The sequence below is a fragment of the Diabrotica virgifera genome, chromosome 2 (genome assembly GCF_917563875.1).
Source record: "Diabrotica virgifera virgifera chromosome 2, PGI_DIABVI_V3a".
NCBI lineage: Eukaryota > Metazoa > Arthropoda > Insecta > Coleoptera > Chrysomelidae > Diabrotica > Diabrotica virgifera.
The window spans coordinates 91439134-91453930 of NC_065444.1; the positions used below are offsets into that span (position 1 = coordinate 91439134).

The following is a 14797-nucleotide window of genomic DNA, read 5'->3' on the forward strand; positions in this document are numbered from 1 at the left end:
GCTTTCTTTATTCCTGTCCACTCCCGGATATTCTTCAACCAAGAGGCCTGCTTTCTACCAATTCCTCTGCGTCCTTCGATTTTACCCATCATAATAAGTTGAAGAATATTATACCGGTCTCCCCTTACTACGTGTCCAAAATAGGCCATCTTTCTATATTTGATGTTATCAAGCAGCTCGCGGGTAGCATTTGCTCTCTTAAGGACTGCCACATTTGTCAGCATAGCCGTCCATGGTATTTTCAGAATACGTCTGTGCAGCCACATTTCAAAGGCCTCCAAACGGTTAATAGTGGATATTTTTAATGTCCATGCTTCGACACCATACAAGAGGACTGACCAAATGTAGCATTTAATCATGCGCTTTCGAAGTTGAAGTTGCAAGGTATCATTACAGAAGAATGACCTCATTTTTAAAAATGTCGTGCAGGCTATCTCGATTCTACATTTTATCTCTTTATCTGGATCTAGTTGTTCAGTAATATGGCAACCAAGATATTTAAAACTGGGTACTCTTTAAATTATATGACCATCAACATATAACCGTGAATCTAGATGGGCCAAACGGCTAAATACCATGTATTTTGTTTTTGAACAGTTTATATTTAGGCCAAACTCTCTTCCCACTCTGTCAATGGCATTTAAAAGGTGTTGTAATCCATTCATATCATCACTTAAAATAACTGTATCGTCTGCATATCTGATTGTATTTATCACAATTCCATTAACCTTCACACCCCATTCCAAATTATGCAGCGCTTCCTTAAATATTCTATCTGAATACAAATTGAACAACAGTGGGGACAGTATACAACCCTGTCTGACGCCTCTTTGTATTTTGCATATTTCTGTTGATTTTCCATTTATGCAAGCTGTCGCTGTTTGACGCCAGTATAATTTTTCTATGATTCGTACATCTTGACTATCAACTCCTTTATCCTTTAGTATTTTAATTAATTTGTGATGTTGCCCAAGCAGCAAGAGTCAGTCGAAGAGACGTCGAATGTACGTCACTACTCGACGTCCAAATACGTCGAAACAACGGTCGGTTCAACGTGAATTCGACAGCACAATGTCATAGTTGAAACGACGTCGACTTATGACGTTTAATCGACGACGAGATATACCTCACTGATAACGTTATATAGACGTACAATAGACGTTGGCAGTTATAGTTTCTTCGAATGGCAGCTTTCAGTCGTCAATTGGATGTACATGCAGTTCATTTTTAGCATTTTCAAGTTAAAAAATAAACAGGGCATGTGTCTTCCGATTAGCAACTGCTGCTCTAACAAACGTAACCTGTGTCAAATAATAAAGAAATCAAAAACTCTGTCAAAACTTTTATTATATAAAATACAAAAAACTTTGTAAAATGACAGGTGAATATAAAATACAAGAAACTTTGTAAAGCAAATGGCAGGTAGGGTGGCTAAGATATACCTGGTGACGAGATCAGGTAACAGTGAATAACTTTTTTGTTAATAAACCGATTATTTTGAAATCACATAAATATTCAGCTTTTGGCGGTGCTTCAATTATTACTTCCGGTTTAACAGGAAATGAGATAATTTTTTTGTGACAATATTGTTCTTCACAAAATTTCAAATCTAGTGATGTATCATATTTGACAATGTATCTTTTTGAAAATCTTGAATCGCATCCCCATGGCTATTTAAAAATAATATTTGAATGGTCATAAATAAGTATTTTTTTTTAATAAATATAACTTTTTAATAATAATCTTTTTCATAAAATTTGCAAAATATTGATGTGTAAAACATACTTTTTTAAATAGTCAAAAAATTTAAATTTTTTTGAACATAATCGAGAATATTTTTATTTTTAAATTTTTTGACTATTTTTAAATAAAGATGTTACATTTTATACATCAACATCTTGCAAATTTTATACTTATCCTTAAAAACTTACTAAACGGTATCACTATGTACTACTGTTTTACTAACAAGGGAAGAAGCCTGATTTAAATTACTATTAAGACCTTCAATCGTATTTTTAAGTTCCTTAGCCACCCTCCTACACATTTGGCGTTCACCTACAGTTTCTTTATAAAACCTTTGCATGTTTAATCAAATAAAAAACTAAAATTAAAACAATTCCAAATTAGTAATTTTTCTTGTTACGGTTAGGAGCATGTTTTAACCAGCGCTTAATAGCGTTCTCAACTTCATGAGTTGTAAAGTCAGTTCCTTGTTTTACCGCATCTATAATAAAAATAAAATTCAGTGTATCAAAAAATATACAATATATGGGTTGTTTCATTCAGAAACATAATAACACAATACGGACTAAAACTGTTTGTACTAAAAATGAGTTTTTTCACTCTTTGCAAATAATATTACAACCCATTCACACAAAATATAATTTCTTAACTTTTCTTTTAAATCTGGGTTTGGAAATTTAAAAAGATTAAGATTAAAAAGATTAAAAAACAATATACAAGGCAGTTGGAAAGAAATAACTGGGCAAAATAGATAAAATGCCCTATACCTCAAGTTATTAAAGGAGTACAACCCATTAAATATGAACCTTCTGCAAAACACCTAGGCATGCCCTATCAGTAGTTAAAGTATGTCTATTTTAGAATGAAACACCCTGTATAAACACCTTTCCTTATTTTCTTCACAATCCGTGTTTACAATCGAAGCAAGTTAATAAAAAACAAAAAAATTGAAACCACAAGACTCACCTAGAACCACTTTGTTTAAGCGCAGTTGATTAAATGGTCGCTTATTTGATACTCTGTCTTGCCGCCGGTTGTTACCGAAGTAATTAAAATGCTTCGCAATATTATCTGTCAAAAGAGATCTTAATATCCTATTATTCTTCTGGGTAACATCTTTCAGGTTTGAAATTGAGGCACAGTATGATTTCTAAAAAAATATAAATTAAAAAAAGTATTTTTACATTTAGGTGCAACTAATTTCTTTTAATTTATACAAAGAAAGTTTAATAAGGGAATAATTTTCTATTATAAACAAATCAGCAAAAAATTTAAATTTTCTTAATTTCTACAATTGGGTACTAGATTTATACAACTTACAAAAGTGTTGAAGTTCTCTTCTTCTGTCAAATATATCTCTAGTTCTTCCAGGTCTTGTAAGGATTCTATTGGCAATTTTATTTTGAAGTCATCAGGTAAATCTGAATTTTCAAATGGTTTTGATTTCTCCAAAATATTTAGAATTTTTCTGTTCTGTTCCTTAATTGTTAATATATGTTTAAGTAGAACCTTCAATCCTAGAAACAAAACATATTTACAACACATTGAATAAAGTACAGAAGGTTTTCCATTAGTTTTTTGCAATTATTCATTGATACTTATAATGAATGCATGCTAACATTGTGTACCTATATCGTTGGTTGTACCTATGCCCATAAAAAATTGTAAGTTTGGGGAAAACACAATTTGACCATTTACATTAATAGTATCAGTAATAACAACTATAAAAATTAGATGATTTGTTACACTATTGGAAGCTTTTTCAAGTCAATTTTTACTGTGTGCTTTAAACCAACAATATTTTTGGCAAATCAATAAGGTAGTGTTGTGCAAAATTACTCCCATAAATAAAAGAACTTACCATTTGTATCCTGAAGACTATTATCAAAATTTAGAGACTCGTTCAGAGTCGGTGTTTGTATTTCAGTTGCTTCTTGCCTACTAAAAGACGATGAAGATTTTGGTGTAGATATCTGAAATGATAACTTATCCCTTGGTGTGGATATGCTTTTCATAAATTGAGAGCCAGAAGGTATGCCAGGGTCAGACTCATCTGTCCCAGATTCCAATTCTTGAGACGATCCTACAATTTTATTTATTACTCCCTTAATACTTTATGATACCAGTGAGGTTCATAATGGATAAATTAATTATTGTCTAGCTGATTAATGATTTGGAAGAAAATCCTACAACAGACCAATTTTTACTTTCCCTCAATTTTACATATCCTATCCTTAGATAGGATATGTATTATCGAAGCGAAGTATTGTGATGGTGTAAAATTTCGACTTCGGGATTTTCATTGATTTTCAATGTGTGTCTGTGGAGAAATTTTTCGTCAACGGTTTAGCAAAAATTGCTAAACAGATTTTTACAAAATTTGGACCAAAAATCAACTATGTGAAAATCTGGATCTGATTAGTTTTTTGGAAAAACTATTTATCACACATAATAAACCCACTGACATACGTTAACGGGGTGTTAAAGACATTTGAAAATTAAAAAATATTTAAAAAATTCATAAAAACTAATGAAATTTAAACAAAATAATCTCTATTATGTTTAGTAGATCAATACAGTCTATTTTTCAAATTATTAAACTCATAGGCTAACGTTAATGGAGTTTAAGAGGCTTTGAGACTTTGAGGGAAAGTACCTTGTGTCATAACACACAACTAGTTAATTTTTATCTATTTTTTTTACACTGAAAATTCTTACGGACTACACTGTACAATAATATGCTGGCATCATCAAATGTACAAAATAATAATTTAGGTTTAAAATTGTTAAACAAGTGTTTGTGTTTAAAATATTAATATTGATGTAAATCTTAGAATCACTAACCTCTTGGATTTGTATAGAGTTTATTAATTCCCACAGGTGGAGGCTGTGGTAAAATTTGCTTCAACTTTTTGCCAGGCTTAAATAGCGAAACCTGGTCGTTGCTGTCCTCATCCGAACTAAATTTTCGTTTCAGGATCTTTCTTCTGGGTCTGGTATTATCATCCTCAAGATCAGTTTGTAGATCAGATGTTATTTCTGCTCTTTTTAATTTATTTGTGGCCTTTTCAAAATCATCTAAAAATGTACGGGGTAATAAAAGGGTTAAAATAACTTTACTGGTATCACTATTTTCACTTACACTACCACAAATGAAAAATGACAAATCGCAATTAAATTTTTGCCTTATACTTTTGTAAATTATGCTAAGCATATTTATGGCACACAATCTTCTGACAAGGGGTATTTCGCTTCAACAGAATGTGTACACCAGATTGGATATTGTGAGATTAGAAGCATTTTTACAAGATTCATGAAAATTTATGAAGAATCTTGAGCCTGAAACCTTTAGTTTTCTTCAAACTGATTCAAAGAGTTCACCATTAACCAAAACACATTTCGTTGACTATGTCAACATCATCAGGAGACGATAGAAACATACTTCGAGCTTAGATTTGTGATATTGTCACCATATTTTCGAAATAGATTGAGAGATTCAAATATATATTTGAGGATTTCTGAGATTGTGCCTGGGATTGGTAAGATTTCTGACATTTTAAGCTGATTTAAAGCACAATGTAAAGACCAATCACTATTTAGAAATCCTTTCAAGCTGAAAACAAGAGAAATGGGAACAGCAGACTCGAACGTCAGACAAACGTGGTGGCAAAATTTGCAAAAGGACTTCCAAATAGTGATTGGTGTCTACACTAGATTGCGTGAGTGAGACACCCTTTGTGTTTTAATTAGCTAAATTATTATCATTACCTGTTGAATAAAAAATTTTCTGGACACCATATATCTTCCAAGTTTCATCAATTTCAGGTTCTAGTTTGCGTAGCACTTTTTTAAATTGAAGGTTATCTTTTATAGGGGGCCAACGTACTTCAGTTTTTCTAGGTGTCAACCAAGTTGAATTTACTATAGATAGTCCACCACCATCTTCTTCTTGTTTAAATTCTATTACAGAATACATTTTTACCTACATAATTGTGAAGAAAAAAACTGTATTTTAATTTTTCTTGACTATTTTATCTTGTTACTAATACTAATACAGTGGAACCTCGATAAGTTGGATTAATCGGGACCGCGGCCTATCCGGGTTATCGAAAATCCCGGTTAGCCGGAGAATATGGTAAAAATTAATAAAATACGGTATACTTAGAGATAAACTCCATTATAAATGACAAAACATGAAATCCATATGCACAGTACATCTAAATTACATACAGTTGTATAGAGTATTGTTTATTTCTTGGTAAAAAACTCAGTCGAAGTGAAAAAATTTTTGTTTTGTCTGATGAAAATCGGTCCGGGTTAGCCGGACTTCCGGGTTATCGGGGGCCGACTGATCGGGGTTCCACTGTAGTTATAAAATGTTTTAAACAAAATAAGTATATATTCTTAATAGGGTTATTTAGAAAAATGCTGTAAAAATGATATTTTGTTAAGACAAACATGTGTAATGTTCCTGATTATTACTATTTTTTCATATTCACCCACCATAATATTGTCTACAGAGATTAGTCAGTGAAATGTATTTCACCAGTTGAAGTTCATTTTCGTAAGTAGAAGTGAAAAAATATACCTGTTTTTAAGTTATGATATTTCTAAAAATTAGACTTACCTAAAACAAGAAATAATCCAAATATAAACTAATTTAATAAACAAGGAGCCAATGGATGGAAAAAAGCGAACTCCTTGAACACGATGGATCAAGAAAAACAGGAAACAAACTTAAACTAACGGAAGACGGAAGACGGCATACACCACCATAACCAACAAAGCCATTTTGTTTGATTTGACTGTCAAAAACGTCAATTGTCATCCAAAATACACAGATAGCGGCAAGACTTTTTTTAGCCAATCACTACATAGTATTTCAAAGTACTAATAATTTGATTGGTTAAAAAAATGAACTCGATATTCTGTGGACAGGACGACAGGACGTTTTGCGCCGTTATGACACCCCAATGAGAAAGTTTCGCGCAAAATTTGAATTTATTTAATGATAAGTTTTTTGAAGATCGATGAGTGAAATCATTGTTATAGGTACTAATATTAAATTTATAGGTCTAACGATTAAAATAATGTTGTTTTGCTTTGTACCTCTGGTGTTTTACTGTGTTTTTACTTTGAACTAAACTTTAGAATTGACGCGCGAAGTATTGGTATATTATAGAGTACCTACGCATTCGTATGTCTAATGTCTATTTTCAGTTTGATTTATAGATATTTCTATATCAAATAACTATAATATTGATGGTTACTTTCATAACGTCTTTTCAACGTTCATTTTTGGTCGATAAATTTTGAAAACCTCTACCGCCCTACAATCGACGTTAAATCAACGTCTATATTATGATGTCGAAAAGACGTCTACAAATCGACACCTAATCGATGTCGTTTTAAGGTCGATCGACGTCAAGGTCTACAAATGACTTAGTATCGACGTATATTCGACTAACTCTTGCTGCTTGGGTGTACTCGATCAAAGGCCTTCTCATAGTCAATAAATACAGCAAAGACGTCTTTCCTTTGATCTCGGCATTTTTGCAATAACACATTTAGTGCAAAGAGTGCGTCCCGGGTTCCCAGTCCATTTCTGAAGCCAAATTGTGTTTCATCCTGGTCTTCTTCACATTTATCTCTGATTCTACTGTGGATGATACGTAGAAAGATTTTCAAGGTGTGGCTCATAAGGCTTATCATTCTATAGTCGCTACAGTTTTTCGGACGTTGTTTTTTTGGTAGGGTTATGAATTCGGACTTTAACCAATCTTCAGGGATATCACCAGTCGAATAAACATCATTGAAAAGTTTGACTAGTATTCCAATGTTTTCCTCATTTATGAGCTTTAACATTTCTGTAGGTATGTTGTCGGGACCAACGGCTTTCTTGTTTTTTGCCAATTTTATAGCATGTTGTATTTCTGATTTTAGTATTTCTGGTCCTTCACCTTCATCTAAAGTGTCCAGTTCTTCGGGTCTATCATCATTATACAGTTCATTTATATAATTATACCAGGTAGTTCGAATTTCGTGTTCGTCTATTATCATTTTTCCCGACGAATCGGTTATAGTATGTGGAGTTTTCTTATAATAAAGACCAGCTACTTCTCTAACTTTTTTAAACATATTAAACGTATCATGTTTTTCATTCAACTTTTCTAATTCCTTGCATTTATCCTCCATCCATTTTTCTTTAGCTACCTTTTTTTTTGTTTAATTAGTTTCTGTTTTTCTTTGTATTCTGTTTTGTTATCTTTCAGTTTTCTTCTCTGCTCCATCAATTCCAGGATTTCATCAGTCATCCATTGTTGTTTTTTGTGCCTCTGCATCGTTGTTGTAGATTTTTCCATTACTTTCCAGGTACGATCTTTAAACGTGTTCCATATTTCTGTATTGTTTTCATTTGTTGAATTCTTTAGCTGATTATTCAGGTCATTTTCTATTAGCGTTTTGTTGGATGCTGATATATGTAATTTTGGTGTTTTGGGGCTTTCTTCGACTTTTTTGAGCTTCACTTGGATGTCAGCTACTAGAGGGTTATGGTCTGAACCGATATCTGCACCAGGATATGTCGTTGATCTCTTGACACCATTCTTAAATCTCTTGTTTACTAGAATATAATCTATCTGATTTCTAATTATATGAAGCGAGTTATCTCCTGGTCCCTTCCATGTATATAATCTTCTTTTGTGTAATTTGAACCATGTATTTGCGATTATCATGTCATGTTCTTGACAGAACTGGTATAATCTATCGCCTCTTTCATTGCTCTCCCCTAGTCCATATTCACCTATCAGGTCAGATCTTCGTCCTTGACCAATTTTCGCGTTAAAATCTCCAATAATATATGGGATTTCGTTCCTTTTTAGATTGTTAAGTGTCTGTTTTAATTGACTATAGAATGATTCAACATCATTGTCATATTTCTTTTCTGAAGTAGGGGCATATATCTGGATAACATTGACATTAAATGGTTTACTATTTAATTGGAGTATCGCTAGTCTGTCATTTACAGGTACCAATTTTTTTACATATTTCTTGAATTTAGATGTTATAAATATGCCAACTCCATTCCTATGATGTACGTCATCTTCTACACTTCCAGAATAGTATAGTGTGCCTTCATTTTGTTCACATGTTCCCGCTCCAGGCCAGTGGAGCTCACTGATGCCCATTATATCAATTTTTAAGCGTTTAACCTCTTGAACTAAGTTACTGAGCTTGCCTGCTGCATAGAGGCTTTTAATATTCCATGTGCCTAATCTGATTGTACTTGTCGTACTTTTTAAATTGTAGGGGTTTCGTGTGGTGACGACCGGGAAGGCCCTACAGTCTGGTGCGCACCCTTCCCTGCCGGATCTTGGTTTCCGAGATCCATGATCAGTAATACTCTGATTATGTTTGAATTGCGCCATGTTAACTTTACTCGGGAGAAATAATTGGAGTGTAATAAACGATATATCTATATGTTAAAAAATCATAATTTAAAAATAAAAATCGACCTGTTTCGGGATTTTTCCTTAAAGTCGCCGGTTTACGAAATAATGAATTTATTCCATTTGGCATTGCCACACTGTATGAGTTTTCAAGCATCGAAAATGCGTATTTTCCCTTTTTTCAGATTTCAAATCGCCTATAACTGCAAAAATATCGATTTTTAAGAAAAACGACAAGAGATCTTTTTTGTTTAAATTAAATCAAAAAACTTAAAAAATAGTTTACGGAGCAAAAATTTGATACCTATTTTGAATTTGTTTAAAAATTGTTTGAACAGTTTATGCCCAAAAATTTCATCCGGCACCTTTCTTAAATTTGTTTAAAGGGAACACTTTTGAACAGGAATCCGCAGCGAAACCGTTCAGGAAAGTAGGTACGATGCCAAAAAAGTACCTAGAGAAGAAAATGTCTAGGGAACAAGTGAAGAAACAAACACCGCAACGCAAGGATGGAGTTCAAAGGTAATGGTGCACAAGCGAAAAATTCTTAAGGAATGGATGTAAATATTATTAGGGCAATAAACGTTTTTATTTTTATTTTATTTTATAGCGAAACCGAATGAGAATTATTTTTTTTTTATACGGGAATGGCCTATGGACTATATTTATTGACACTGACACTCAGACAGAAAATAATTGAGGTTAGGTTTTTGTTTTTGTAGAATTGACACGTGAATGTCAGTTCAGTAATGAAATATGTACTGAACTTAATTAATTTATGAAACTATTTAAATACATTCTACAAAATCCATTAATAAGAAGTGTTAGCGCAACTCACATTACCTCAACTACATCAATTTTGAGACGTACAGCCATGGCTACTCCACAATTTGAAATACTACCCTCACCCATTCAGGGCGAGAGTGATGAAAAAGAATATAGGGTAATAAAATTAAAAAACAATTTGGTAGCTTGTTTAATATCCGACAAAGCACCTATCCCCAAAGAAGAGATGGAGATGGAAGACTCTGAAAGCGAGTCAGACAACAAATTATCAGAGTCAGAATCGGACTCTGAAGGTAGTGATAGTTCTTCTGAGGCTGGTGAAACCACTTCCACTCCAGATCAGAAGATGGCTGCTGCTGCACTTTGTATTGGTGTGGGAAGTTTTAGTGATCCTAAGGAAGTTCCAGGTAAGATAGAGAGATAGGTATGTACAGCTGGTTCCAAAAAAAACTGATACGACTCTTAAAGCGTATTTTGTAGAAAATTGAGCAGTGTATTTTGAAGGATAAATACTTATTATTTACATACTGTCACTGTCACTGCCAAATCTTAAAATTTGTCAAATTCAAATTCAAATTTATTCAAAAATATGTGTGTACAACATTTTACATTTAGATCCTATATTATTATTAGTATCGACTGACTCAGCACCATGCCTAGGCAAGAGTTGCCTGTTTTGCACTGTACTATGTCAATTGAAACTGTATCAATTGTACATAAAAGTAGTATTAAGGTTGGAACTAAGAAGTAACATACCTAACTATCGAAGAGATAATGCAACAGAACAAGACGGACGGTAAACCTCTCTAGCTGCTGAATACTTTGTTAATTATAATACCAATATACACCCAAATTTTACTCTGATTATGCTGTCGTTCATACATTAAGACATTGCGTCCAAAAATAATTGTAAGTGGGTTTTTAGATAGGTTTTTATGTATTTTTTAAATTTAAATAATTTAGGTTCTTGTTTGATATGTATAGGAATTATGTTATAAAATTTAGGTCCAAAGAACATTAGGGATCTTTGTGTTACTGATTTTTTGAACTGCTGAATACTAATATCCATATTTGTTACTGATCGAGTTAATCGGTTGCTTTGAAATTTAAATTTTTTTGAGTTTATATAAACATTTAAAACACAGTTGTAGATGTAGAGGGATTTAACACTAAATATCTCGGATTCATCATATAATTTTTTTGTTGGATGCAGTTTTCTTTTTTTAAAAATTATTTTTAATAGAGTATTTTGAACTGTTTCTAAAATGTTAAGAGTTTTGTTAAACGCGCCACCCCATGCTACAATACAATATCTTAAGACTGATTCTGCAAGCGAGTTATAAACCATGATTAATTTTTTCCTGGGTAGAATATCTCGTAAGATATAAAATTTATGCATTAGAGCCCTTATTCGTTTACTGACATGAGTGATATGGTCTGACCAACGTAAATGTTGATCTATGAAGACACCTAAATACTTTACAGAAAAAACTTTTTCTATTGAAGAACAGTCACAATTTTTTCCTTGACATTTTGCCCTATGCAATTTTATATGAAAATTTGTAGGTTGGTCAACAATTGTTGGGCTAAAGGCGATATATTTTGTTTTATTAATATTTAATGTCAGTTTGTTAAATTTTAGCCATAAGTTTAGCTGTTTTAGGTTCATTTCAGAGCTGGTTTTAACCTCCTCCCATGTTTTCCCCATAAATAATATTGCTGTGTCATCGGCATAACAAACAATGTGGCCGTTGAACTATTAATTCTTGTGATATTGTTCAGATAAATATTAAATAAAAGTGGTCCTAATACTGTTCCTTGCGGTACTCCGAATTTTATTGTAGTTTCAGAACTCAATTCTGGGCCAATTTTTACTCGTTGAGCTCTTTCCGACAAATAATCTGCTATTAGATTTAGTGCAATTCCCTTAACCCCATAATTACTTAGTTTATCTAAAAGAATTTTATGAGAGACCGTGTCAAACGCCTTAGCTAAATCAAGGAAAACCACTAAGCATTTCAATGATTCATCCACAGCTCCTATCACTTTCTCCAGTAGGTCAACTACAGCCCTTTCTGTACTTGATTTTTTTACAAAACCAAATTGCTGTCAGATAACTTATTCTGTACAACCTCAAAAAATGGCTCCACATGCTGGCAAAGAACTAAAATCAAGAATTGTAACGAAATTAGAAGATGGTTGGTCACTATCTGCCGTAGCGAACCATTTTAACGTAAGCAGAACAACCGTTTTTAATATTAATAAAAGATGGAGAGAACAAGAAACTCTCGAGAGAAAGCAAGGTTTGGGAAGAGCTCTCTGAAGAAGACAATTATTTCATAGTTCCTTTCACACAGATGGACCAAAGACTACAAGCTGTGATCACTGCTGATGGAGATATTACAAAATATTAATTTTATTTCTACATACCTAAATTTAGTATAGTTTTGGTCTTTCAGACCCTCGCTTTCTTTCGAGAGTTTCTTGTTCCCTCCTTTTTTTATTAATAGAAAAACTGTGGTTCTGCTTATGTTAAAATGTTTTGCTGCCTCTGATAGTTCCCAGTTATCATTTAATTTGGTGACAATTCTTACTTTAATATACATATTGTTGAGTTAAGTTGTTTGTTTTATCCATTAATAATAATAAAAATGATAACAACCCTATTTTATGTCAAAACTATCATTTACCCGTTGTCCTAGGTGAGCGACGGAAAACGACGCGACGCGATGCGATGCGACCAGTAATTCACGTGACGTGTGGCTTATGTAGCGTCGCATCGCGTCGCTTTTCATCACTCAAACCAGGACAAACGTGACGATGTCAATTATTCATTCCTATTCTTAAGTGTGGGGAAGTATACGGCAGTGTTACTAGAAAATTCAGATTTTAAATACTTAGCTAAAAAATTCCATAAACGAAAAAGAAAGACAACAAATGTCATATATTTAGAACGAGTAAATTTGGAGAGTTTAATCATTTATATCCGAAATTAATGAAATAATCCACGTTGGTTTAAAGAGTATTGTGGCTTATTCACTTTCTATTATATCATTGCAACTGTTAAACTCAGTATTAATAACTGAGCTATCAATAACTATCAATAAGTAATTTTCAAAAACCAAATTCTATTGAGGAGAGGCTGTTACTGACTTTAAGGTATGTTAATGAAAAAACACTGGTACTATATAGTTATTATTAGTTTTTATTTATTTAATAAACTATTGCGTAGCATAATTTGAATTGAAAAAAGCAATGGGGCGTCATACTATGTCGTGTCTCGTCGCGAACAAATCAAGTTCGCACTTCGTCGCGTCTTGTCGTAGACTGATTAACCCGAAAACGTAGGCCATACACAAATACAACCATTACTTGATATTTTCGCGTCGCGTCGCGTCGTGTCGCGTTGTCGCGTTTGTCGTTCACCTAGGACAACGGGTTATATACTCTTTATAAAATGCAGAGATTCAAAATAATATAAAAATTTAGACCTTAATATTTATTACAATTTATGAATTATTAACATAATATGTAATCAATTGTTTGTTTGTTTATTTTAACTGACTTTGACATGTCATAATAAATATTATAATGTCAGATTAATCAAATACACTGCTCAAAATAATCAAATCGTACTAAGAGTCGTATCAGTTTTTTTAGGAACCAGCTGTACATATGTATATCTGCTTCGTTTGGTGATGCTTCAGTGTTCTAGTACTTTTGTGTATATGTCATTACTGGCAGTGGCAGCTCATACCATTAGTTTATCATCATGCTTGTATACTGTCAGATGTAGCAGTAGCTGTTTTCAGTTGACAATGCTTTTTACTTGTATGGTGTTACTATTTTGTTCCAAACTGTAATCCTTATTGCAATATATTTTGTATTTGTGTGTATAATATTAGTCCATAGTACATAGTCCTTTTTGGAAGATGATTACAAAAGTCTTAAAAATGGTCTTAACTGCTTCGTTTTTTGAGTGAGTTTACCACTTTCTAAAAGATTTTAGAGTGCAGTTTGGACGCGTTTCTGCTTCCTGCGTCATTAACATATTTACGTTGTCGGACTAACTAATCACTGATGTAAATTTGTCAGACAAGAGATCGACAATCTTTATTAATTAAATGTAAGTACTTTAAATAGCTAGTCAAGCTGCTAAATAGCAGTATCAAAAAGCTAGTCAAAGCGTACACACCTTAATTAGCCTTCCTGTAAATAAATCAAAATATCTTAAGTTAAACAGTGAAACTAATTATAAATTTAATATCAATTTATAGCAAATTTTTGTGGTATCTCCTGCATTCACAGTGTTTTTAATACAATTGTGTAATAGTTGGTTAATCTGCAATTAACAGAAAATAATTCAGTGTTTTTACCCTTTTTTGTGGTAATTTACAGATCACGAAAAAACTGAACTTGTCCATTATCTGTAGGCAATTGATAAAGGCTCATTAGTATACAGGACCGGCTTTTAAATTTTAATTTAGAAAATGAAGTGTATGGAATGCAAGAAAGGTGGCACTGAAGAAGAAATGCTTTATTGTGATAGCTGTGACCGCCCAGTTCACAAAGATACTTATTGTTCTGGTCTGTGTTCATCAGAAATTAGGGTTATGGAGTTAAAGAAGAATCGTGTTCTGCAGTTTTTGTGTCAAGAATGTAAATCTGGAATGAAACTTGTTCCAAAACTATTCAAATTAATTGAAAAACTGCAGAATGAGGTTAATGATATGAAATTGCAGAATTCTAAAAACCAAGAAGAGGATATTGTAAGTGAGGTTTTTGAAAGACAAAAGAGAATGAACAACTTAATCATTCAT

The 14797-nt window shown here is 32.7% G+C and overlaps 2 protein-coding genes across 2 annotated transcripts in view; one reads left to right on the plus strand and one right to left on the minus strand.

Annotated features, from left to right (window-relative positions):
* Positions 1-1329: 1329 nt before the first annotated feature.
* On the minus strand, positions 1330-6525 carry LOC126879559 (uncharacterized). Its single transcript, XM_050642719.1, has 7 exons — positions 6371-6525; positions 5512-5725; positions 4588-4821; positions 3605-3826; positions 3064-3260; positions 2710-2893; positions 1330-2224 (listed from the first exon to the last, which is right to left on the minus strand). Exons 2-7 carry the CDS (start codon positions 5717-5719, stop codon positions 2124-2126), a joined length of 1146 nt encoding a protein of 381 aa, XP_050498676.1. The 5' UTR covers positions 5720-5725; positions 6371-6525; the 3' UTR covers positions 1330-2123.
* A 3367-nt stretch (positions 6526-9892) lies between these two features.
* The window catches only part of LOC114349482 (nardilysin), a 32871-nt gene continuing 27966 nt past the window's right edge, over positions 9893-14797 (plus strand). Inside the window, exon 1 of the mRNA XM_028299864.2 lies at positions 9893-10384. Within this exon, the coding sequence (XP_028155665.1) occupies positions 9970-10384 (415 nt within the window). The 5' untranslated portion in view covers positions 9893-9969. The remainder of the gene's footprint in view (positions 10385-14797) is intronic.

Excerpts from the sequence above, each read along its gene's own strand:
- LOC126879559 (XM_050642719.1), bottom strand. The coding sequence starts at position 5,719 with ATGTATTCTGTAATAGAATTTAAACAAGAAGAAGATGGTGGTGGACTA. Across the intron at positions 3,261-3,604 it reads TAGTCTTCAGGATACAAATG|GATTGAAGGTTCTACTTAAA; the intron begins GTAAGTTCTTTT and ends TTTTGTTTCTAG. Across the intron at positions 2,894-3,063 it reads AAGAGAACTTCAACACTTTT|AAATCATACTGTGCCTCAAT; the intron begins GTAAGTTGTATA and ends ATATTTTTTTAG.